The sequence below is a fragment of the Carassius carassius genome, chromosome 49 (assembly GCF_963082965.1).
Source record: "Carassius carassius chromosome 49, fCarCar2.1, whole genome shotgun sequence".
Classification (NCBI taxonomy): Eukaryota; Metazoa; Chordata; class Actinopteri; order Cypriniformes; family Cyprinidae; genus Carassius; species Carassius carassius.
The window spans coordinates 2,762,274-2,789,326 of record NC_081803.1 but is presented as its reverse complement, the minus strand read 5'-3'; the positions used below and the strand labels follow the sequence as shown (position 1 = coordinate 2,789,326).

General features: G+C 38.5%; 1 protein-coding gene across 1 annotated transcript in view; it reads right to left on the bottom strand.

The window, feature by feature from the left end:
• LOC132132514 (A disintegrin and metalloproteinase with thrombospondin motifs 6-like) overlaps window positions 1–21,739 on the bottom strand; it is a 166,123-nt gene extending 144,384 nt beyond the window's left edge. The window contains exons 1-8 of the mRNA XM_059544915.1: window positions 21,413–21,739; window positions 20,948–21,190; window positions 19,675–20,044; window positions 18,712–19,076; window positions 9,322–9,490; window positions 8,876–9,093; window positions 8,661–8,744; window positions 7,742–7,887 (exon numbers count right to left, since the gene is read on the bottom strand). Coding sequence (XP_059400898.1) covers window positions 7,742–7,887; window positions 8,661–8,744; window positions 8,876–9,093; window positions 9,322–9,490; window positions 18,712–19,076; window positions 19,675–19,762 — 1,070 coding nt within the window. The 5' untranslated portion in view covers window positions 19,763–20,044; window positions 20,948–21,190; window positions 21,413–21,739. The remainder of the gene's footprint in view (window positions 1–7,741; window positions 7,888–8,660; window positions 8,745–8,875; window positions 9,094–9,321; window positions 9,491–18,711; window positions 19,077–19,674; window positions 20,045–20,947; window positions 21,191–21,412) is intronic.
• Window positions 21,740–27,053: the final 5,314 nt, after the last annotated feature.

The following is a 27,053-nucleotide window of genomic DNA, read 5'->3' as shown; positions in this document are numbered from 1 at the left end:
GGAATTCTGACCAACGATGCTGTTCTCTGCTGCAATAGGACCGTAGGTATCTGCCTAGTTCCTGATTCAAGCGTTCCACCTGACCATTGGCTTAGGGATGATAACCAGAAGTGAGACTGACGTTGATATCCAGCTGTTTGCAGAATGCTCTCCATACTTGAGATGTAAACTGGGTACCTCTGTCATGGACTATATCCTCCGGGATTCCGTAGTTCCTGAACACATGGTGGAACATAGCCTGAGCCGTCTCCATGGCATTGGGGAGTCCTTTCAAGGGGACTAACCGTCAGGACTTGGAGAATCTGTCAATAATAACAAGGATTGCCGTGAAACCGTGGGACAGCGGTAAGTCAGTAACAAAGTCAATTGAGAGATGAGACCAGGGACGTTGTGGAATGGGCAGAGATTGCAGGAGTCCAGAGGGTAATTCCTTGGGGGTCTTAGATTGAGCAGAAACCTGACAAGCTTTGACATGATTAGTGACGTCCTTGGACATTGAAGGCCACCAGAATGAGTTACGTACCAGGTGTAGAGTGCAAGAGATACCTGGGTGGCCCCACTGAATGACTCTGGGGCACAGACTTTGTGGAACGTAATGGAGGTTAGGTGGGCAGTTGGTAGGAGCTGGATCTTGGATCTGTTCCCGTTGAATCTCCTCCATGATATCCCAAGTAATTGGGGCAATTATTACTGATGGGGGAAGAATGTATTCTGGGGTTTTGTTGTCAATGAGGAGATCATACTGCCTGGATAGAGCATCTGCCTTACTGTTTTTACTTCCTGGGCGATAAGTCACTGAGAATTGGAAGAGAGTGAAGAAGAGGGACCATCTAGCTTGGCGAGGGTTGAGTCGTTTTGCACCTTTAATGTACTCTATGTTTTTATGATCAGTAATCACTTGGAACGGGTGGACTGCTCCCTCAAGCCAGTGCCTCGATTGCTCTATTGCTGCTTTCATAGACAGGAGTTCTTTATTCCTTACATTAAAGTTTTGTTCGGCTGCCGTTAACTTCCTGGAAAAGAAAGCACAAGGGTACGGTTTACCCGGTTGACCATGGCGCTGAGAGAGTACGGCCCCAATGAGTCCGAGGCATCTACTTCCACGATGAAAGGTAAGTTGGGGACAGGATGCTTGAGGATAGGAGCCATGGTAAATTTTACTTTTAAGATATTGAATGCTTGACTAGCCTCCTCACTCCACCTGAGCTTTGAAGGTTTCCCCTTGAGAAATGATGTCAGTGGTGCTGCAACCATGCTGTAGTTTCTAATGAACCTTCGGTGAAAGTTAGCAAATCCCAGGAATCTATGAAGTTCCTTGATAGTGGAAGGTTGAGGCCACTCCGTTACTGCCTTGACCTTGGCCTCATCCATCTTAACACCCTGATGACTAATGTGATAACCCAGGAATGATGTCTGCTTGACGTGAAACTCACATTTCTTTGTCTTGACGTACAGATGATTTTTCAGGAGCCGAGTGAGGACGGTCTTGACATGGTTAACGTGTTCTGCCTCAGACTTGGAGTAGATGAGAATGTCATCAATGTAAGCAATTACATACTGGTTAAGCAGGTCCCGGAAGATCTCGTTTATGAAAGACTGGAAGACAGCAGGTGCGTTGGCAAGTCCATACAGCATGACCTGATACTCATAGTGCCCTCTAGTGGTGAGGAAGGCAGTCTTCCACTCGTTGCCCTCCTTGATGCGAATGAGGTTGTATGCACTTCGTAAGTCTAATTTGGTGTAAATCCTTGCTTCACGGAGCTGTTCCAGAGCTGAAGGGACCAATGGTAAAGGGTAGCGGAATTTTATCGTGACATTGTTTAATCCCTGATAATCAATACAGGGCCTGAGTCCTCCGTCCTTTTTCTCCACAAAGAAGAACTCTGCTGCAGCTGGAGAAGTGGAAGGTCGGATGAGTCCTGAACTTAGGGCTTCCTCAATATAATCCTCCATGGCTTGGGATTCTGTACAAGACAAGGGATATACACTCTATACTCTTGGGAGGCATGGCATTGGGGAGTAAATCAATATTACAGTCCCAGGGACGATGAGGTGGTAGTTGTGTTGCCTTAGTTTTGCTAAATACCTCTGCTAGGTCATCGTAACAGGGGGGAATATTGACAGTCTTGGTGCTTGAAGGGCTTTCAACACTAGTGATACAGCAAGGCTGGGGCACTGACGAGAAACAGTTATTTTCATAGAAGGCTGACCACTTGGTCAACTCACCCTGATTTCTGAAGGATTGTGTGACTGGAGTAATGATGCCAAAAATTTGTTTGAAAGTCAGCTTTGATTGTTCTAATAAACTGTTTAACTGCTCCCCCAAGTGGATATTAAATTATTTTGTGGGATAATTCAATATATTCTTAATAAACTACAAACATAAAATTATACACATTTATTTTGTTCTGACATTCTTTGTTGTAACTCCTCCCTCTCAGTGACACAAGCTGACTGAGAGGCTCATTATGCAGCTCATTATGCAGGCCTTTGTCTTCTCAGGTGTAAATCACAATGATAGTTGACGCCTACTCGCATATGACTTTTACCAACAAAAAGTGTCTTAGAAAATTTCAATCAATATATTGTTTTCTGTAAGTGAGTAAACAAGTAAACAAGTGAGTGGTGAACAGTCAATACTCTGGTGAGGGCTCCCTCTGCTGGTGTGGCGTTACACCGTTATTTGACGTTGAAAAAGGAAACGTCTTTTTTTTTAGACATGGAAAATCGATTTTACAATTGATTCAAAGAACACTTATGTCTTAAAAATCAAAAATGATTTTTTCACAAAAGGCAGCCCTTATATATATACAGTAAACTTAATAAACTACAACTATACTACAATGATTTACTTTCCTAAATTATGGCAACTACTGCAATTTTAATACACTTCATAAACTTCTAACTTTTATCAAAATTAACACTTTTGGTAAAAAAAATGTAAACTTCATAAATGAAATTAATTTCAGAAATCTTTGAAAACTACATAGTGAAATTTGAAAAAAAAAATATTGCAAAAATCTAAAATTTTGATACAATTTTAAAAGTTGGATTTTTTTTAATTGTCATAGTTACAATACTTTATGAAGTTTATGAAGAAAATCTATAATTAAGATTTATGCATTCATTTAAGGTTTACTACAAGTGTCACAGTTATGGCAGTTTCCTAAAATTATGATCAGTTTAACAATGTACAGGTACTAAAATTGCGACAACTGCTTAAAGTTTACTTACATTGTTGCAGGTTCCATAGTGAAATTTTTGTTAAATATTACACTACATTTTGATATTGTAGTAAACACTGTACAGACAATTACAACTATAACAAGTTTACTAAAAATCATGAACTATTCACAAACTACCATCACTATTAGTGATCGACCGATATATCGATATTTGGCTTTTTTTAAATCGGCATCGGCCGATAAGTTTTGCTGCTTTGCTGATGAGTTTGCGGCGGGACTTTTATTTGGACGGGGCTGAGAAAGGTAGCGTCTAAACGCACAGCTCACACTCTCCCTCTTGTTCACTGTCGTTGTTAAAAGTTCTGTCTGATACAGATAGAAGTCTGTCTAATAATCAGATTAAACAAAGGAATTAATGTATACAAAAAGTATTCTAACGATTGCTTTTATATTATTAGTAATAGAAAGGCAAACATTATAATACTTTCTCGTTTGCCATCAGCATTAAGCAAATACGAATATATATAATTTAAACAAATATTTGAATGACTAATGAACATTTAATTTCACAAACCTTGAAAACTTTGTTGAATTCAGCTGTGAGATCTTGTGAAGTGTGTTTTTTTTTATCCATCATGATCAGGTGTTCCTGCGTGACGGTCGGTCTGTGTGAATTGAATGCTTTATAGTTTAAACTTGTGATTTCAAATTATGCTGCACTTTATGCATTTGTCCACTGTCGTATTCATGTCATTTTTTTCTGTGTGCTGTATGTAAAATGAGGGTTACCCTGGATTTATTTGAAAAATATGATTCCCAGTGCACACAGACTTCCCAGAATACTGAGTGCCCTGTTGGTTACAGTGTTTACTCCCTTTTTAATTATATTTGTATAAAATATTTATTTGTGAAAAATACTGTAATCTAAAGTATAAGCATGTAATTTTCCATATTTATGTTTTAATCCATTGTCAAATGATTTTACATTTCTTAAATATTAATAATAAAAAATAATTATTATTATATTGGCTTTACATCAGCTAACAGCCCCCCTGTTTTCCAAGATATCGGCATCGGCTGCCAAAATTAACAATATCGGTCGACCACTAGTCACTATAACAGTTTTAGTTGACACTTTATTTTAAGGTGTTCTTTTTACAGTATAAATATACATTCAAGTGCTGAGTATTATAAATAACAACAAGTAATTACTATAGTGTTAGGGTTAGGATCAGGGTTAGTTACATGTAATTATGCATAATGTGCATAACAAAGTATTTATCGTGTAACAAGTAAATGGTAAAATAAAAGGTGTCAAACAAAGTCAAATACATGACTAATTAACACTGTAGTAGTCTATTAGTGTTCCAAGAACACAAGCTGTAACACTGACTTTTACCAAAAATAAGCAAATAATCATAATCGGCTTGAGAGCTAATGAGTAAAGACATTATGTAGAATGGTATGCTGGCTTTCAAGGAAACATCACTCTGATTGTTAAGCTCTCCTTCAGGCTATCATTAGTCATCTATGAAATCACCTCACATAAATGTCTCCAAACTAAGCAAGGCTAGTATAAATGGTCATAAAATCGCAGCGCTGCAGGGCACCTCCCTCCTGGAGTACTCAATAATAAACTAACCACACAAAACTAATCAACATATTAGCCTTCATGTAAATAAGACTTTGTTCGTGGTGCATGTGAATCGGATTTGATTTTCCAATCAAATCTAGAACTGACTGACTAAACGGACTTACTGATGAAATCTGATCTGTAGATGCGTACAGTGTACTCACTGTATGTCAAATGACTTTCTTACAATGTGGAAAGAGAGGACAGGAAACTGAAATATTGCCTTTGTCTATCGTGACTTTTCAGTCACAAGCATACATTTATAAAAACACTATTCTCCTTTGTCCAAAATAGCTGACTCAGTGACTCATTCACTACATAAGTACAAGTAAATGTCACATAGTCGACTGTATTAAGGAGTCCAGAGTTAAAATAAAAAATTAAATAAACGTAATTATTCCTTTCTTTAAAGACATCTATTGTCATCTTTTCTGACTTACTAAAAGCCACATATTGATGAGGTCTGATTGAGCTTGCAAGTGTGTTTTGTTCTGTTCAGATTACAAAAAACTAAATCTGAGTTGGAGATGCCAAAAAATCTGCATGTCTCTATAAAGAGGTTTCACACACTGACTTAAGATCTAATGAACATTTTTGGCTTTGGATATAATAGCTATCCACCATTTGACTTAAACTATTGTACTTGAGTAAAGCCTCAAACAATCAGAACAGATCTCTTAAAACAACAGCTCTGGATCCAAAGAATACAATGTGAAGACTTTGGAGTCATTTATATTTAACTGAAATATGAAATGTCAATTCCTCCACCAAATTTAACACAAAGGCTTCCCTCTCTTTCTGAAAGGAAAATTCTCTGACTAGAGTTTAAAGCTGCCCTTAATTCAAAATGAAATCCATTTATAACGGCAAACTAGCTGCATTTGTTTGCCAGATTCAAAACCAGTCTGCCAGAAATTAGTAGGACAACGGCTAGTTGTTTACCACCTAGCTTACTTTGGCAGATTTGTGTCTGTTCTGAAGAAATAAACTTAAAATGAAACTTTCTAGTGTCAGACGCATCGCCTGTTTCAGTCAATTTGAAAAGTTATTTGGCCTCAACATGTTTAGCAAAAACACCAAGAAGTTAAACACATCATGTGTACTGTATATAAACATAAATATCCAAAAATCCTCTGCTCAAGGAGTGACGTCTACAGTATCGGCTGACGGTTTCAAGGCTTGCACCTATCCAAACCACACAGTCATGCCTCAGTGGACACCAATTAACAATGACATTAATAACCAGTTTAGTCTCAGCTGTAAACGACCCACCCAATATATGCTTCCAGGACAAACTGTCAAACTCAAATGCCAAAATGTCAACCAACCCTAAAACAAGCCTTTATTCTTCAATTCGAGTGAAATTGAGAACAATTTAGCTGATTGCTCGCCCACAAACTAATGACTGAAAAAAGATGTCTTTTTGGCTTTTGGATAAATATAATGAATTAAGGCAGACAAACAAAGACTCACTCAAAGAAAAAATTAACTTAGGAAATTAAAAGGCCACCTCAAGTCAATAAAAACTATTTTCAACAAGACATGTTTAATGTGCTGGGTTACATGTTCAAGAAGCATCTGCAAAAATTAAAGGTGAAAATGCTTGTTTAAACAGTGGTTCTTAATCTTAACTAGCTAACTAATGGAAACTAACAGGAAATGTGAAAATTGTTTCAAGTGAGGAATGAAAGTGAAGTACTGTAACTATACAAACTACTAAGTACTGGATGGCACGCAAGAGCTAGAAGAACTGCCTGCTTGTTTTAAATCAGAAGTCTGGGAAAGTTTCAGGTTCTTCAGATGCACCGGTTGACTAGCCATAAATCGTACGATATCCATTCTGGAATTGCACACAAATTGCACTGCAATCTTTTCCCAAAATGTAATTTGTGTGGAAATATTATAAGTCTGCAAACAGAGGCTAGAGATGCTTAAGACAACTTATCTCAGTTTAATGCATATTAAAGTAGTGTATATTAGTGCAGCGCTGCTTTGTTTACAGCTGTCACGGTGCAGGGTGCCTTCTCAGCTTCCCCTGCGGTCTGTGTTGTTCTGTCTGTTCGGTAGCTTGTGGTCTGGGCAATCAGCGCTGATCGTGGCGGGGGTGCGCAGATCATGAGCTGATTCTTCCCCATCGGTCGCTCGTTTCCCCACTCCCTTATATGTCTCTGCCTTTCTGTCTGTCGTCCTGAGTAGATTGTTTTGTCTTTTCCCGTGTTTTGTGTGGTGTCCAAGTTTCATTTTCACCTTCTGTTTTCCTGTCTAAGGATCCGTAGTTTCGGATATCCGGCAGCGCGAGTGGTCCGCAGTGTGCCGGCCAGCTCGGAGATCTCTGTGTGCGCCAGAGCATTTTATTATTGTTTATGTTATTTTGTTTTTTTTGGCGAGAATAAAGATTCTCCTTTTGATTCTCCATTGAAATTCCATTGAAATTGCATAATTATACCATTCAAACAAAAAACAACTGCTGATGCTACATGTGTGCAGCACTACTGTCTGTTCAAAATAAAAAATAAAAAAATAGCATTGGGGATTTGTTGCTTTTTTCTGCTGTACTGAACTCGTATTGAACCATGACCCCAAAACCAAGGTATGTATCGAACCGTGACTTCTGTGTACTGTTACACCCCTTTTAAGGGATTTTAAATTTGGTCATGCAGACTAAGGCATTAACATGTGTTTTATAAGTACTAATAAAGACCTAATATGCTAGTAATATGCTTGCTAGTTAATTCAGAATTGGTCCTTAAACTAAAATCACGATTTTGAACAAATGAAGTGTTGTTGACCAAGTGGGATGTGTTCCTGAATCAACATCTTGACCCTGAAACAACATTCCTTTCAAACAGACACAATCCTAACCATATCCCCAACCTCAACAATGAACAACTCCTGAAATCAGATGGAAATAATAGTAACCAACCTTGTAATGAGAACAGCATTGTCGTGATGGGCGATCCTGTTCTCTGGGATACTGTTTCCATCTCCATGATGAGAAAGAATGGATTTCTGCCACTTACAGAAGCTGTCTAGAGATTTGTCTGCATGGTGGTTTATCTCCAAGTCAGACTGCAACATAAAACACCAATGCAACATATCAATGCAACATGTCAATGCAACAAAATCTGATTCACAGCAAGATGAAAATCACAAACAAAGGACGCTTCAGCTTGTTAAGTTTATATAGTTTATTTAATATAGTATATATTATTTATCTGGTACAATGTGAATTGTAGCTCTTATGACATCATCTTAGAGCAAGCTGGATCTTTTGATTGGTTTCCCAGTCTGGGAAGAGTTACTTGACTCTCCCGAGAAAAAAAAACAACAACAACCTGGCTCTCTCATTAAAGACATTAACGTAAAATCTTTTACAAAGTTTCCCTCAGGGACAATGTCTAGGGATATTTGTTCGAATAACTTTTATCTTTAAAAGTTGTCAGACGATGCATGATTCCATCTGTTTTTTTCAGGGCAATAAAACAGCAGACTACTGTGAGGTGTGTTTCTAAGCTTCTAAAAATACTCTGAGCTCACGCTCATTTATGGCTTATGCAGACGAAAGACAGGAACACTGCATATCAAACTAGTCTAGCCTCAAAAAATACTACTGAAATACAATGATCTTTAGCAAAGCCAAAATGCAGCTGTACACTATAAAATGTTTATTCATGCAGAACAATTACACCATTAAAGGAATAGTTCACCTTTACATTTTGTGTTTCAGAGTAGAAAGTAAGTTTTACAGGTTTGGAATGACATGAGGTTGAGTAAACAATTACAGAATTAGCCATTTTTGGGTGAACTATTGTCTTCTGCAACAATTAGTGCAAAACACTCACCTGATCTTCTGTCAGAACAATCAGTCGGGTTACAATAATGTTCACAACATTTCCAAGACTGGCATCACGATAAAGTTTGGCAACCTGACCTCCAGAAAAGAAGAAAATACACAAAGTCAGCGAGGTGCTGTTTGAGTTCTTCTTATGTACCTTTAAAAAGGAATGAAATGCACATTGGAGACGAACACGCATGAGAAAAGCAGGACCAAACTTACAATATTCATTATGGACAGGATGTAGTGCTCGATGTCTTTGCGACCGTGATAGCCAACCATCATTTTATCCGCCACCACTAAAGTCTCCACAAAGCGTTCAGAGCTGACAGAGCGCCGCTGGCGGTGGCCACCCATCGAGCTGTCATCATCCGTGGCTGGGTAAGGTGTGTTTGCTTCAGGATTGGTATTGTAGCTGGGTGTCCGGTTTATTGTGAGGTCTAGGGATAACAAAACTGGTTCACGTTATCATCAAAAAGGGAGACATTAGCAGTTCAATTGATAATAAAATGAGATTTAGCTGAACTTTAGAGTAGATCTTCACTCAACGTTCATACCGAGGCTGTTTGCAGAGACGTCCAGCCAAACCTGAACCACTGACCATCATTTCCTAAACTGCTATCTATAGCTGTTTATGTCACAGTGTGGCCAAATGGAGGCTTACCAACCTGGAACACCACAGTGGAGCTCCTCGCTTGGCTCTTGCAGAGAAGGAATGGAAGTCTTTTTATAAATAACATGTGGTTGTCCTTCGTGGTTGACATCACTGAAATTTCTGGATATATTTTTTAATGGCTCGATTAAATATTGCTCATCCTCTGTGGTTATGACACCATGCTTGATAAGAAAAAAAAAATTATAGGTTACACAAAAAGCACACAGGAAAATATGTTCATTGACAAGGTATAAACTATTCCATCTGCAATGTCGGGGACAAGGTTGTACATGTAAATTCATGCATTTTAATGGCCGTGTCACATGCTTATCATCTCTACAAATATATTCATGCTGTTAAAATACAAACCAGAATGCAGATAACTATTACTCATATTATTTCAAGTAATTCATATCTTTCAGCATTACAAGCAAATGCAAAAACACGCCACAATAAAAATCAATGAGATAAATCACCCAGAAACCACCAATTACATAAAGAACAACACTGTAATTACTGGGACAGGAACCAAAGCACACAGACCTGTGCCCTTGAATATGGAAGTAATATAATGACTTATGTCTTTGAAACAAAAAAGCATGCTGAATAGCACTATCTGAAAAAATAATGCATTGAATTAACAGTACTTGCATTTTAATGCCTTGTATTTCCAAGGCTTGCATCTTTAGGTCCTGGAATTTAATATAATTGTTCGTTTAAGCTGTGAATAATTCAATTAAAAATATTTCACACACTTTTTTACAATTAAAAAATCAATAATTCATATTGACGTTCCAGAATTCACTTTCAAAATATTAAATCGGTTAAAAAATACGATGTATAATATTCGACAGGCAAATTTCGGTCCATTTTATTTCACTTTCCAAATTCGCTTCCACAAATTCAATGGTTAAAATTCGGCAGATAATTCGCCCTTTCACATCCGGGAGCTGCAGGAATAGCAGTAGAGCACAGAGGCATGATCTCCATCTGCTGTCAGTCGCTCACCAGCAGGTGGTGCAAGCGGCTTCTGATGAAGACCAAAGCAACAGGTGGATAAGTAATACAGTTACAAAAACTGATCTGCAGAAATTAAGCAAGCGCTAAGTAGAAGTTTTGATTATCGGGGCATGTGGAAAAGCTGATTGTGCGCATGTTTATTTCAACATCTTTGCTGTTACCAAGTAAGCAGCATTCAAAGGAGAATATAATGGTGTTTTACCCAACGCTGAATTACAGAACTTCTCAATCAATTAATACTGTGATATAAGACCTCAGATCTCAGAATACATTTTATTGATGATTATGCAAACTATATAGACAGTTAAGCAGATGTAAAATATGAACGAACACTCAAGGTTTCACGCGGTTTCCCTCAGAAATCTGTTAAAGAAAAGAAAACACATTACGTGGCTCAGCACACTAACAGTGACAGCGATTAAAAGACAAATTCACATCTTACTGTTGATGCAAACTATATACAGACAGATGAGGATATGAACGCAATTACGGAACAAGAAAAACTGCATACTTGGTAACAGCAAAGATGTTGAAATAAACATGCGCACAATCAACTTCTACTTAGCGCTTGCTTAATTTCTGCAGATCAGTTTTTGTAACTGTATTACTTAATCCACCTGTTGCTTTGGTCTTCATCAGAAGCCGCTTGCACCACCTGCTGGTGAGCGACTGACAGCAGATGGAGATCATGCCTCTGTGCTCTACTGCTATTCCTGCAGCTCCCGGATGTGAAAGGGCGAATTATCTGCCGAATTTTAACCACTGAATTTGTGGAAGCGAATTTGGAAAGTGAAATAAAATGGACCGCAATTTGCCTGTCGAATATTATACATCGTATTTTTTAACCGATTTAATATTTTGGAAGTGAATTCTGGAACGTCAATATGAATTATTGATTTTTTAATAATGAAAAGGTGTGTGAAATATTTTTAATTGAAATATTCACAGCTTAAATGAACAACTATATAAAATTTCAGGACCTAACAATGCAAGCCCTGGAAATTCAAGGCATTAAAATGCAAGTACTGTTAATGCAATGCATTATTTTTCAGTTAGTGCTATTCAGCATGCTTTTTTGTTTCAAAGACATAAGTCATTATTTTACTTCCATACTTGAACACCCCCAATTTAACAGAAATTCAAAAAGCTCTGCCATGTTCTCCAAGTCTGTAAAACTCCACAATGAGACCAATTAAATCTTTACAAAGAAACCGCAAACGCTACACACGCAAAACAAAGGCGCAGGTGATATAAGCCGTATGCTGCGTGATGCACGGCAAAAACTGCTGAGGCATTCAAAGGATTGTTTTTCCATTTTTGGTTTCAATAAAATGACTGAGGCAATGCAGAGATCTCAATTTATGAAGGCTGGTGAGCCAGTACTTTTGGCTGCAACAATCATAATATCACATTTTAGCATCATTTCAACTGTCTTGTTCTTCATTCTGACTAATGGGGGAGTATGGGAAAAAGCTTATTATTACAGACCTGATAAAGCAGAGCTGTTTGAAATTTATTGTGGACTACTACCTAAAGCGTTTGTGTCAGTTATCTGGCTGGTTTAATGGCAGAGGTGGAACATTAAGTTTGTAAAAGCATTGCTTTTCCTTTTATTTGAGCCTAGTTATTGGGATATATTAAATTTAGATGATATCAGATGTGATGCATGATATCAGACTAATCTAAGTAAACAAGCTAGTTAGGATCATATTGGACTTTCCTTTGTGGCCCAAAACATGTGAAATTTTAAAACCGATGCCTGATCTGAGGTCTTTTTCACATCATTTGTGGCAAAAAAGAATTCATGCTTCACGTCCCATTGTTTGTAAAAACTCAGCATCATGTTCACATGTGTTAACATTAGACTTGTGAAGAGGTTTTCGACCTTACAAGGAAAAGACCACCACAATAAAATGAGAAGGATCCCTTTAGATTTTTTTTCAAAAGGATTTGTAACAATGTTCTTTCGTGGGAAGAAGGAGGCGGGAACCGGCAGACAATCACAATAACTTTAATCAAAATAAACACAAAACAGCACAAACAAAATCAAAACACAAAATAAAATCCAGGCCTGGTCCTCTCTCATCCTTCACTGTCGTCGCTCCTGTTTTATATCCTTCCATCTCCACCGGGCTCGCTCCGTTCCCACGGCTCTCGGCCCCGCCCCACTCGCCACAGGATTCTTTTAGTATTCCATAGTAATTCCATAGTAAGTCCATTACTGTGAACATAATTTTTGCAGTTTTTTACTGGTCTTTCTGTTAGCATTAGCAGATGCTGGTAGATGGTAGATGTGTACTAAACCATTATTAGGCAAAGAGCCTCCTTCTCCATTGACAACTTCAAAATAGCTGTACATTCTGACAAAATGTTGTTTTCATTATATTATAAAAACCTATCAAGCTAAATTGCAGTAATAAACAGCTTTTTTTAACGCAGATTTCTCACGAGCTGAGTGTCCTTCACAGAACAGGTAATGGTCTAAGAGACCTGATTTTGGTCATACTCAATTGTGACCAAATGTGTTATTGCAATATGATTGATGTTCAACCAGTGCCCATAATTGATATCTCTTAAGAGCATAAAATAGACTTTTCTTTTTCAGTGTCTGGCTCAGAATAGTGACGCTGACAGTGAGTCGGTGTTGTTCTGATATTATTCTCTCACAGCTCCAGAGCAGTGTTCATTTTGTCAGCCGTTATGCTGTATCTAAAATTGCATACTGTATAGTCAATACTACATTTGTTTTGAAAGGTACTTAATGACCATTAAAACAGTGTGTTATACATAGTATAAATGTGTTTAATATGAAGGAATTTCAGATGTACAGGTCTACATCAGCCATGTTGTCACTGTCATGTGACCCTTTTTCATCAGTTGCATCGCTTGACTGCCATTCACAACTCCTCTCTTTTGGCCTAATGGGATATTAAAGTAGCCATCAGATGCACACTTCAGAAGTTGCAGGTCATCTGGGTACTTTTGTTTTATGAATAACATGAATTCAGACATACTATTTGGCTCAAGTAATGTTTTTCCTACTACAATAGTTTGGAAGTAGGCATATTCTTTTGCATTGTTAGTAATAGTCCTGTGTTAAATGGCCTTTTGAGTTTTTATTATATTTATTCATCCTATCCCGTTTGTTTAGTCAAGTTTTAGTGAAAATTATAAATAAAAAAAGGTGTTGATGTGTAAAATGGACAAAATGCATAGTTTTATGGATTGAAACTGTGAAAACGGTGTTAAACTGCATAACAGTTACGCTGCGTAATAGTTAAACTGAAAATCACAATCACTATCAACCTCTATTTTCACCTGCACAAATCAAGAGAAGATTATTTTACACACATTTAAAATAAAATAAACAAAATTATGAACTGAGTTGGAATCACAACTTAATTTTTGAAGTAATTAAAAAGATTTTTGAGATATTATATGAGACGAGAAAGCTCAGTGTAAATAACCTTGTTGAACTGATTATATTATAATTTAAATTACATTCCGAAATCTGGACAAATTCAAATTCTGTCAAAAGCTAAAACAATGAAATTCATGTGGGTCATGTGCCACCAAAACAACTACCATTGAGATGGTTCTTTCAAATTAAGGAACAAGAAATATTCACTGTGTACTTAACACCATGTCTCAAATGCTGCTGAGCAAGTTGAATTGTAACTTCTTTAAATCATCCTTCTGTGATCGCTTGAGTGAACCATCCAACTAAGGAGTCCGGGTAAAGATCTCTACAGGGCTTGCTGTTTACCAAACTCCTGAAACTATAGGTCTGCACAGTTGTTTAGAGGGAAGGTTTTGTGTTTGCAAAAAGAAAGTGTGGCTGCAGGAAATGCCTCAGGACCAGCAGAGCCACTCTTAATTCTCATAGATTTATGCGGGGATGCTGCTCATACCAGGGTGGAATCCAATACCAAGGCCTGTTCTGCCACATGAACACCCCAATTGAAAGTATCTGTTGTCTCACCCCTGGACTCATTTAGGCCCTGTTTACACGTACATGGTTATTTTGAAAAACTGAGATATTTCTCTTTGTTTGTGCCCTTCGTTTATACGCAAACGGAGAATTCGTCTCTGAAACCGATTCTTTCTAAAAACTCCGGCCAGAGTGGAAATCTTTAAAATCTTCATTTGCACGTTTGTATGTAAACTGAGACAAATTGGTGTTTAGGCAGCAAATGTTACAGTATGCGCCAGAGCTCGCACCTATGTCAAAAGTGTGACCTATGTTTACATGTGATTTTCCGGATTCTGATTGGCTTACGTGAGCTTGAGCTTCTCGTTACACCGCCACCTACAGGTTTGGCATGCTCTTGACGCCATATATACATTGGTACGTGTAAATGAACATTCTTCTGAAAAGTGAAATGTGTGCACAATGTTATTTTTGAAACCAGAGAGGTTGAAATGTCCGTTTATGAAAATAGCCACCAACGTGTAAATGTAGCCTTAGTGTTTTTGCCCCTGTGACCCAATTTCTTGATTAATTGATTAGTTACCAGGTGTGTGTAGTTTCTTCCACCTGTGTTCCATGTCCCTGTTAATTTAGTCACCTGTGTTTCCCCAATTATCTTTAAAAGTCCTAGTCCTTTCAGTATGTGTTGTTTATCAGGTCTATAGTTACATATGTGTGTCTTCCTCCTGTTTCCATGTTGTATTTAACCCTGTGTTGGAGTAAATAATTCTTATTTCGTTTGTCCTCGGCTCTATGATCCTTCCAGGCAGCGTAGCATAGCAGAAGACCCGACCAACAAAAATGTGCAAAAAATTAGGGTAAGAAAAATATGGAGCGCCTAAAGGGCCAAAATGAGGAGGTGGATTTTATAGACTGGGACTCTGAACTGGAGGATGAACTGCCCACTCTCCTCCCGCCGATGTCTCCGCTGGTCCCGTCCAGTCCTCCTTCGTCCTTGGTTTCCTTGTCCAGCCCTGATGGGGCTTCCAATTCTCCAGTGCCTGTTCCTCAGTTAGGCCTAGGAAGGGCTCCTGTTTCCCTGTTAGGCCCAGGAAGGGCTCCTGAACCCCCGTTAAGCCCAGGGACGGCCCCTGAGTCCGCTCTAGAATTCAGCCAGGAGAGCATTGAACTGTCCATAATGGCACTAGCAATTGTGTGGGTCTGGGCCACTCACACGTCGGCTCCAGCCCCAGAGCTCGCTCCAGTGGCGGCTCCAGCCCCAGAGCTCGCTCCTGTGGCGGCTCCTAGAAGGTGTCCTCCTCCAAAATACCCGCCCTCTCACCCACTCCTGCCTCCTCCACGTCTGGCAGCCCCTCTGCTTGACCTCAGACCACCATCATTGTGGTGTGATCTCCACAGGACTAACATCTGAACTGGACTAGCATCCTCCAGGGTTGCCGGAGTCTCCCGCGCCTCCACCTTGGTCTGGGGTTGACCATCCTACGCCTCGGGACTCCACTCCACTCCACTCCTTCATCGGCTCCACCCCAGTCATCTGTCGCTCTGGCTCCACCGCGGTCTTCCAGATCCACATCTCCACATCGGTCGCCAGAGCCATCAGTTACGCCTAGGACCTTCGAATCCTTCCTGTCACCATGGCTCTTTGGCTCTCCGTCTCCGCCGTGGGCTCCTCCTCCAAACTGCACCGCTGGCATTACTCAGGCCCCTGGAGTTGGCGGCCATTACTCCATGGCTCCTCCCACTGTCGGCTCCACCTTGGGCCATTATGGCTCTGGCCTGGGTCCAGTTGGACTCCTCCTGCTCCAGATCCTTCCTGCCTGGCTCATCCCTCCACGGTCTCTGTTTGCTGGCCCCCTCCCAGGAGTTTGTCCTCCACTGGAACTTCCTCCCAAGGTCCCACTCACGCCTCCCTCTGTTGATATGGTGCGAAGATGCACCTTCCGGGAAGAGGGAGTAATGTCACACCCCTGGACTCATTTTAGTGTTTTTGCCCCTGTGACCCAATTTCTGTCTCCTGTATTTGATTCGATTAGTTCCCAGGTGTGTTTAGTTTCGTCCCCATGTATTCCATGTCCCTGTTAATTTAGTCACCTGTGTTTCCCCAAATATCTTTTGTTTAAAAGTCCTACTCCTTTCAGTCTGTGTTTGTCAGGTCTACAAGTTACATACGTGTGTCTTCCTCCTGTTTCCATGTTGGATTTACCCCGTGTTAGATTAATAAATTCTTATTTTGTTTATGCTTGGCTCCATGTTCCTTCTGGGCAGAGTAGTTTAACAACTGCAAAGGGCCGGATGTCAGACACAACATGCATGACTGAAATCTAGCTTCTAGTGATGGGGATGCTACTTTTACGCTGACGCCTGCCAAGATACAAGCTTGTTCCAAACCTGTAAGTTCTTTCTGTGGTGTTTTGAAAAATGTATCGGTGCATTTTATTTGTCCATACAATCAAAGTGAATGACTGTATGGACAAAAATAATGAAACATTCTTTAAAATATTTTGTGTTCTTCAGAAGAAAGCCATACAGTTTTATAACAAATTGAGGGTGAATAAATGATTAAAGAACTTTCATTTCATTTTGCGGAACAACATATAAGTAAACATAAACCCATTTTAAATAGTAATTTTATATATAGAAATGTATGTATAATTTTATACATTCAAGTACATATTTTATAGACTTTTATAATACACACAAATACATATATATATATATGGACAGTATTATAAAATTCTATTATATATACACTCTTAAAAATAAAGGTGCTTCAAAAGGTTCTTCAAGCGATGCCATAGAAGAACCAATTTTGGTTCCACAAAGAATTATGTCTTTCTTACCTTTTTGTAATCTGAAGAACCTTCTTTCACCACAAAGAACCTTATAAGAAATAGAAAGGTTCTTCAGATGTTAAAGGTTCTTTATGGAACCATTTAGACAAAAAGGTTCTTCTATGACATCATGAAGCACCTTTATTTTTAAGTGTATATTGAATTGACCGACCTTATGATCAGATTCATTAAAACAAAACAGATTTGCTATATGCTACATGACAGAGACATTCAAAAGTGTTTGATTATTGCCTCAGCATGCAAAGCTGTGTATCATTAAAAATCATTTAAAGTTACAGAAGTTTGTTGTCAAGGTAACTTGGAGGGTCACACTAGTTTATACTAGTCAGAATCGTGATTTAATGTTTTGATAATTGCATTGCATCACAGGAAGCCACGTTTCACAGCAACCGTGTGGAGTGCAGTTTAGTTAAGCAACATCAAAGTCCCCACCAGATGAAATACTCAGCATGAGATAGGAATCAGCTGGCAATGGGCTTGCAGGTGCAGGGGGGATTCAAGCCCGATGTGGAGAGACAGCTAAGCTAATATTTTGCTGTCACTCAGCAGTCACTTTAAAAGTGAGCAGAAGCAGCCGTGTAGAGACAGGGACATAGATAAGAACTCTGGCACTAAAACAGAAAAGGTGCTTTAAGCATGCTCTCTCTCTAATGTTAGTCACACATGAGGCATACTTTTCTTGAAGCTTCCTAAGCTTTATTAATGTGATGTAGATATGCTGACTCAGAAGCTTTGCAGTTAAACTCCTTAGCAATACTGTTATTGTTAAAATCCTTTTTCCTACCTGAGCTTAACATGCACTGACAACTATAAGGACACCAATAGCTGAGTGATTTCCCCAAAAAGTGTAAACACTGTGGACGTATCAAATATTTAGCTCTGCTTGTTTGAGCTTCCCAGCATTGGGGTCGGGACTATCTGCTTGTCCAACCAATAGCAGAGTGTTCAGGACAGCTCAGCTTTTGCTGCAGAACTGACACACTTCAGCTCTTAACTAGATTTTTGCTATGCATTTATTGAGGTATTTAGATATTTATTCTAAAGAGTTTTTGCTATTACGGTGTTCTGGGTCGTTGCTAGCTGGTTACTCACAGGCGCAATTCAAAAGAGCTCATCAAAGTCTCTATGATATTCTAGTCCTTGGGTCCCTCCTTCAATGCTTTTTTCACCTATTTCTTTGCCAGGCGAAGATTATACATTTGATTGCTTAAAGTAATAGCACTCCTCAACAAGCCACATATGGTTTAGAAAGAATAATCCACAGTAAGGACAGCATATCAGTCACATCAAGAAGGCAAAGTCAGAAAATATGTGGCCCTTTGAGGAAGTAAACAGAGGACCTTTAGATATGTGGGCAATAAAATGCAATGCATATTCCACGTCATTGGCCAGTGTGCTTTCATATCCCTGCGTGAATGTGAAATTTCCAATCTGTTCTTTTAGTGTGCTTTTTCCTGAGGTATTCTGGAGGAAAAAAAACAGCTTGCTACAAATATTATAAATTCTGGACAAATCAGAAGGTGCATCTGAAGATAATAATTGTTACTTATTTTCTCATACACCCAAAAGCATGAATATATTCGAAGTCGGTTGTACTCACCAAGCCTTTGCAGTTGCTCAATGCCACTTTTGTAGTGCTATATTGATCCAGTAAGTATCCAACATAGTGGCAGTTATCGACCACTGAATGCTGCCAGTGTAGTCCGTCTTTGCCCCAGTACTCTACCGTGAAATGTTTAGAAACCAGGTTTGGGTTGAGTGTCAGGTTCAGGTGAAAGTGCTTGCCGTAGGCTGAGAGTTTGTAAAAAAGCCTGGTCTCAGTGTGGTCCAGCTCAGTCTGGTTCAGTCCACGTCGCCGTCGACCAGGCCTGTAACGCTTCACAGTGTAACTCATGAACTGGCTCCTCTCATTCACCCGCACTGGTACTGTTAGCTGGTAGTGCTCCAGCGTGGACAGGAATTCCGCTTTGTGGAATAAAGTGAAGCAGATGACAGTGAGGAAAACAAAGGAGAGGGTAATCATGGGAAACCAAAAGTCACCAAACAACTTTAGCTCTGTAAGTTGCAGGTATGCTCAGGAGGAAAGTTAAATTGCTGAGAGGTTTCACTGCTTAATATCTCAAAATATGGACAGATGTTTTAGTAAAAGTCAGAAGTCTCAAGGTTTCTCTAAAGTTTTTTCAGGAGCAAAAAAGACACAAACAAAAGCCACAAAAACCAGAGATCTCGAAATGAAATCTATAATTTCTTCATCAATATTTTCCAAGATGAAATCATCTGAGTTAGGCTACCCACATATATTTTATAGCTCTGTACTCCTACAGAACTTTGTCAATAATTGTCACGTTTGTTTATTTTTCCTAAGGAGAAGCATCTGAGATGAGCTTGACACTTACATGAAACATAATTGAGCAATAAAAAGTTTCCTCTGGGTACAGCTGAAAGTGTCTTAAGGACATAATTGTAAGCAGAAGTTAATTATGGCTTGCTGCTGGTGAGTTTTCAGAGCTGCTATGACATCAGATGTCACTATATGTTCTTGTCCACACATTATTAAACCTACCTTGAGAGTTGTATGAAAGGATCTGAGCTTCAGCAGCGGCCAAGACCAGGCTAAATATCCAAGTCAGCGTCTTCCAAAAAATTTCCATAATTTAGGGAAGAGCTGACATGGAGTGGGGGGAAGCGACAAGTGGATTAAAGCGATATGATCAATCCAGCTTTGCACCATAACACATCCGTGACAAGGATCCTTGACACATTTGAATCTCAGTCCACACTTAATCCCAGGTTTAAATGACTTCTAAAAGGTGACTGGATCCTGCACCTTTGTCAGCCATGTGCAGGGCAAGAATCCATACGAATTGTCTTCATGTTATTCTGAAGCAGCAGATCTATATAAGGAGCTTGTCCCAAACGATCCATTTGTTTGCCTGGAAACGAATGAGAGTAGGGGAAAAAAAACTTGTCAGTGGAAAATTGGCAGTTTGTGATTTTACAAAATGTTCTTAAAAGGGATTTGGACTGACATAGATTTTTTAACTGCAAATACCAAGCATGCTTTGTCTTAACAAACATCGGGAGCAGATTGCAATTCCAATCTGTTAGCTTTAACATCTGGACTTGAACAGGTTGGATCCTACACACACACACACACACATAACGGTGAGCTCATATGTGTTGAGTGGGATGCCGTAACTTCAGGTTATCATTTTCACACCTGCGCTTGACTATTAGCTGCTCTGCCTGTTTCCGACTGAAGACATGAAACCGTGCTGCAACAACCTGTTGCAAATAACTTGACTGGCGGCTGATCACAGCTTTTCCAGATTCTTGGTGTGCGAATGGAATTCACAAGCATTTATTTCATGTACAAAGCATGAAGTCAAGTGACATCTGCATTTAAATGCTACCGGAACCTGGAACTTTATTTTAAGGTGTCCTTGTTACACGTTATATGTACTTACTATTATAATGACAATTAATTATGCATAATCACATGCAAGTAACCCTAAGCCAAACCAAACCCTAACCCTAAGCATATAATAAGTACATGTAGTTAATAATATTACTCAGTACTTAAACAAGGACACCTTAAAATAAAGTGTAACCCTTGGTTTGCTATTACAAAAAAACAACAACAAAACAAAAAAACAATGGAAAGTCTTCATTTTGATCATTTATTACATTTATAACAAGCGTCTATGTATCCATCTATCTATCTATCTATCTATCTATCTATCTATCTATCTATCTATCTATCTATCAGCGAAGCAGGACTGTATTCCAGTACCGCTGTTAGACTCAGTGTGACAGTAAAAGCAGAATTAACTCACCGGATGAACATCAAACCAAACGCCGCCTTTTCTCTCTAAGCTCCAGGAGAGCCGTTCAGTTCCAGCAGATATATCCTGTATGTCAGCTCGTTTTGCATGTGTGTCTTCTCTTACTATCGCTGTAGAAGCTGAAGCCGAAACTGTGCAGACGAGCATTCATGAGTTTCTTCCAGACAGCAGCTCGAGTCTGAAACGTGTCTGACCCAGACAGCTGGCAGCTGCCCAACACTATTACACTGACCGCTGAAATAAAAACACACCAGACCAATGAGAAGACTACTAATGCGCTCCAAGGGACTCTTTTTTTAAAATAGTTTTTATTTGGTAGTTTTCATTAATGTTGTCGTCTGAGATAAAGACTGAGACTCCTGTATATCAGCATGCATTGATATCTTCCGTGCTGCCTCCACTGGGAAAGCCCAGACTATCTTTCCTGTCTGAAAGACCGTAAGAAATGATAGTTACCGTCTTCATCTTTTATTAAAGAACACGTGCAGACAGAAATCTTCATTTGATTCCACTTCAGTGCATTCTTCAGCAAATCTCTCGTTTCGCTTCAAGCCATTCCTCTCATGCCAGCAAATGTAGTTCTTGTAGTCCTCCTTGTACAGGAACAAAAAAAATGCTCTTCATGAACTCACTTCATCGGCAATGCACTGGAAAAACTCCATGTAGCTTACTCATCTCCAGAATATATAACGAAGTTATAGCTGAGGTTTGTGTAACTCAGTTCACGTTTAAGTTTCCAGCGTGTGTGACGGGTTATAGTCTGGTCTCATGCACTGTGACTGACTGGAGATGAATAATAAGCGGTGCGCGTGCAGGACAGCAGAGCTGATCAGAGACTGAAGCAGCTCTCAAACACTGGCTGCAGGAGAGAGAGGGGAGGACTGCAGATGAGCCTCACTCTGAACGACAGGTGAAGACGACGATCAATTAATTCAACACGACCCCTCAATAAACGATTAACAAACATTTTTAACAAACGTGTTTAATATTCAAATCTATCAAGAACATGCCCAGATTAAAGTCATTCGAGTAATAGGCGATTTAAAATAATTTATTTTGAAATTATTTTCAATATAAATGACAATTTACCACATCGACACAAAAAATAGTTATATATAAAATTAGAAATATATTATTAGTCAACTGTCGATTAGACTAATTCGACTGATTAGACTTAGACTTGTGTCTGATTTGTAAGTCTGAATTTTTTTTTTTTCATGGACGTTGTCTTGTCTATTTTTGTATATTATAGGCCTAGATTATGTTTTATTCGCAATGAATGAGAATAAAGGCAAAACCATGGTTAACTGAAGCGCGTGTCTTCTTTTTCCAGATAGGCCTACTATAGTACAGCAGTGGCACACTGAGACAATTAATCAACAACAGAAAGAAACAAGTTTTTTTAAAGTGTCATTATCTATAAAATAAAATTAAAATGTCATTAAAAAATAAATATGGCCTAATGTTATGAAACTGGTATTTTTTTATATGCATTTAGCTCTGCTAAAGTTTGGACGCTGATTGAGGTTTGTGGCTTAGTTTGCAGCGACCCCTTGTGGTGACTGTGTGACAGTGCACTGATTTACTGAGTCCTTATTTTAAAACCCAAACCTAACCTTAACTCTTATACTACCAGTGAGGGGTAGTAATTTATTACATGTAATCTGAATTACGTTGTCAGTTTCCAGAAATTAAGAATGTATAATTAAAGTATATATACTGGTTTAATAATTATGCAGTTACTAAACACTGGTGATAGCTGTGAAACACTATGTCTTCATCATATGACCCTCGGTAACTGTTGATTCTGGAAGGCTGGACAAAAATATTTCAAACCTGAAAGACTTTGGGTGTTTAATGTCATTGTTGTTTTCATGTTTATTTATGTTTGTTCATATAATGCATGGATTCCCAAACGTTTTTGCCTCTTAAAATAAAATATTTACTTGAAATATATCTGTGTTAAGGAGAATGCACAAATAAAAAGAGAATGCACAAATGTGGTCCATATAGAAATGGAAGCCTGGATAAAACACACTCAAAATTTACATAAGTTAAGTCATTTATTTTGGCAAGGGAGAAAATTCTAGCTACCAATGTACGATTTTGAAATGTAAGAAATTTCTAATTAAATTATACCACCTTCACCTGTTAGTACAATCCAAATAAAGTCCCAGTGTTTGTGAAACTTCCACCCAGCCTTTTTTCCTACATCCCATGATTCTTTACACAAATTATGGGTTGGGAGATCAAAAAGAGCAGCTGTGGCCTAATGGTTAGAGAGCTGGACTGGTTACCAGAAGGTCGCAGATTCGAGTCTCGGTGCTGGCATGAGTTGTAGATGGGGAGTGAATGAACAGCGCTCTCATCCACCCTCAATACCCATGGCTAAAAGGCCCTTGAGCAAGGCACTGAACCCCCAGTTGCTCACTGGGTGCTGGATATATAGCTGCCCACTGTCTGGGTGTGTGTTGACTTCTCACTGCTGGGTGTGTGCACTTGGATGGGTTAAATGCAGAGCACCAATTCTTAGTATGGGTTACCATATTTGGCAAAATGTCATGACTTTCACTTTCAAAGAGAGAGCTGGAGGACACCAAGAGTGCTGACTGTGACATCTTTAATGAGAAGCCCTCTAAAGAGGAAGTGATGGCCGCAACGTAGGCACAAGGGCCGAAAAGAGTATCAGACTCTGCCATCATTCACACCACAATGGGTGACATCCATATCAAACGCTTTCCTGTGGAGGAAGGTTTTTTTTTCCTTCATTTTATAGCTGTTTGGCCTGAGAAGGCAGTATATATGTGTATTTATTTGTTTTTGTTCCTCAGATGCCATAAAACATTGGAGAACTTCTGCGTCTACAGCAGGAATGGTTATTACAACAGCCACATATGTCATCATGTCATCAAGGTATAAGCTCCTGTCGAGTTTTTAGACGTGTTCCTCAGGATTGGTGGATGTTTGAGGGATGTGAGCTGAACGGGTGACTTCGTGTAGGGCTTCATGGTCCAGACCGGAGACCCCACAGGCACAGGGATGGGTGGAGAGAGTATCTGGGGATATATGTGTGTGTGTGTGTGTGTGTGTGTGTGTGTGTGTGTGTGAGTGTGTGTATAAATGTGTGTTTGTGTGTGTCTTTGAAAGAAGGCTGTTATCAATAAGGCTGAATTTATTTAGAAAGACCAAAAAAAAAGAAAAATACAGTAATATTGTGAAATATTTGTACAATTGGGGGAAAAAAACTATTTTAATATATTTTAAAATGTTATTTATTTCTGTGATCAAAGCTGAATTTTCAGCAACATTCCTCCAGTCTTCAGTGTCACATGATCCTTCAGAAATGCTGATTTGCTGCCTAATAAACATTTTTGATTTTATATTTGGAAATGTAATGCCCCTTTCCATACTCCCGAGCTTTCAAAATAAATGTAAAGACAGTTAATAATGTCCTTAGTTTTACCATCAGTTCAAGCTCGAAAGAGGAACGTGTGACAGACACAGTGATGAAGCTCATATGTGTTTCAGTACACAAGCCACGGACGGTTAAGACAGCTGACTGCACTGTGTCACCGTCTCAGTCTCTCTCTCTCTCTCTCTCTCTCTCTCTCTCTCACACACACACACACACACACACACACACGTGACATGCAAAACTCTGCATTTAAATACTCAACAGCAAATAATAACTAATAACAAAACATAGTTCCAGTAGCTGATTCAGAAGCGCCAGATTGTTGTAGCAAAGTCAGAATGACCTCCTCTCCTAGGTTCATGAAATGGTCGTCTATAAAATGCGTTGCTGAAGGCCAAATAAATTGCTTTTGCTTCCTCCTAGATACACATAGCATCTCCCTGACATGGCTGCTTCAACACTGACTGCAGTTACTGAAACCATGCCTTCTTTCTTTGCTTGAACATTTGTGCGGCATTACGTAGATATTTCCACCTAGTGATGTAGACATGTGGGGGTGTGTTTGAATGAACCATTTCAGGGGGGCGTGGCAGAGTCTTAAGTTTGAAAAAGAATATCTCTTTGGTTTTGAGACTTTAGTGTTTGCAACTTTACAGATCTTCTTTATGCACCGAGAGCTTGTAACACTCCAAAGAGAGAGGAAAACTTGAAATCGCATCATATGACCCCTTTAATAGAGATTTATATCAATGCATATTTTCTTGATTAATTTCTTATTTTAATTGAGTCATTCGGGTGCCTTTCATTTACAATGTCCATTTTGCTTATATAAAAAATTCACATTCACTCAGTTATTGCTGTAAATTCCAAACAAAATTATGAAAATATGCAGTTTGTTTATATATAACACCAAAAGCAACTACATTAATTAATCTCTCAATAATTTTAAAATGTACTTCTATACATATTCCCTTATATACACTTCATAAAAATATATTCTATTAAAATATCCCATCAAGTAATGATAAACTGATGTTGATTCAGTAACCATCCTGGCAGTTCACTGACTCTGATGGCAAATCGTGAGTTGGTGAATCTTTTTAAATGATTCCTTAATGGACCAGTTCATTGTTCTGGAAGTGCACACTGAATGTGCCGTTTTTGATTCACTAAAAAGAACCAGTTTATGAAGGACTTGCTTTTCCATCCATCGGACTACAATGCTCACTCTGTGTGTATTGTGTGACTTTTGCTATTGGGCTATAGTTTCAGCAGCTGATGCTGGAAACACTAAATCAGTAATGAAATTGCCCAAAGTCATTCAGTCATTAAGTAAATGTCACACCATTATCATTTTGCGAATTTCTTCTAATTTCCTTTTTTTTTTTTTTTTTGAAAATCGCCTCAAGTCATTCACTTTGCTCCAGCAATTTGTTAGACAGCAACAGTTGTCAATTCAATTAACTTTTTTCAAATTTTCATCAGCATCATAAACATTATCATTAAATAGATGTGCCATCTGAGCTGATTGCTTTTGTAAAATAAAGTATATATATATATATATATACTCAAGTTTCATCAATGATGAATCATTTAAATCAGTGTTTTTCAGCTTTGTTTTTAATTGCATAATATTATGAATGGATATACAAAAAGCCATCATCAAATCAACAACAAATGTGTGCACTGTGCTTCTTGAGAGGCTTCTAAAACTCACATTAATGACAAAAACTTCAGATCCTCCTGCGAAGGGGACAGGGAAAGGCTTCACAAATGCGTTTATCTAAGTACAGTTAGTCAACATTACATAGCAATGATGATCAATGTTTCAAACCGAAGGATGGTTCCTAAAACCAACTAATGCAGATAATCTGTCAAACAATGGAGCATTTACATACAGCCACATCTGTGTTCTAGCTGAAGTACACTGATGAAACAATATTAATATCATGTATTGTAACAGTGTTTGCTTTTGTTAAGATTATAAGAATTGACATATTGATAAGAAGTGGACCAATGAACTAGGAGCGAGTTTATACATTTTTTAAGTACTTGTAACATTTTTACAAGTACAATGCTTCTTTAAAATATAAATAATCAGTAACATTTTTTTGTTGCAACAGATACATCCGTCTCTCCATACATGGTGAAAATACACCTACAACCATGCACCAGTCTTAAGACCACAAAGTACATTTCAATAAATATTTACAGGCTCATTTAAAGCCAAAAATACATTTTTGGTCACATTTTACCCCCAGAATCATTTCAATTTTGCATAACCGAAGAGAAAAACAAAACAAAACAAAAAAACACTATACTGCTTATTTTTCTAACATTCCAAATTTTTAGCATTGACATTTTCATAATGATTAAGCACATTATACTCCATACAAATGTGCTGAAATTCTCATTGCCAATTATGATTTTCATTACTGTACTATGATTTATTTTAATAACAATCCATGATGACAATACTACCATGTGTAGCATTTCACATGAATTAGAATTAGATTTATTTCATTCCATTAATAAGATTAGGAGGGTAAAATGTGCTTGTTTGTAATGAATAATGTTACAACCAAAAAACGCTCAAAACTCCTAAAACAGGTGTTACTGTAATAATTGTAAACGGTAATGTAATTCATGTTATTTACATGTTTTGTGAAATTCACCCCATTG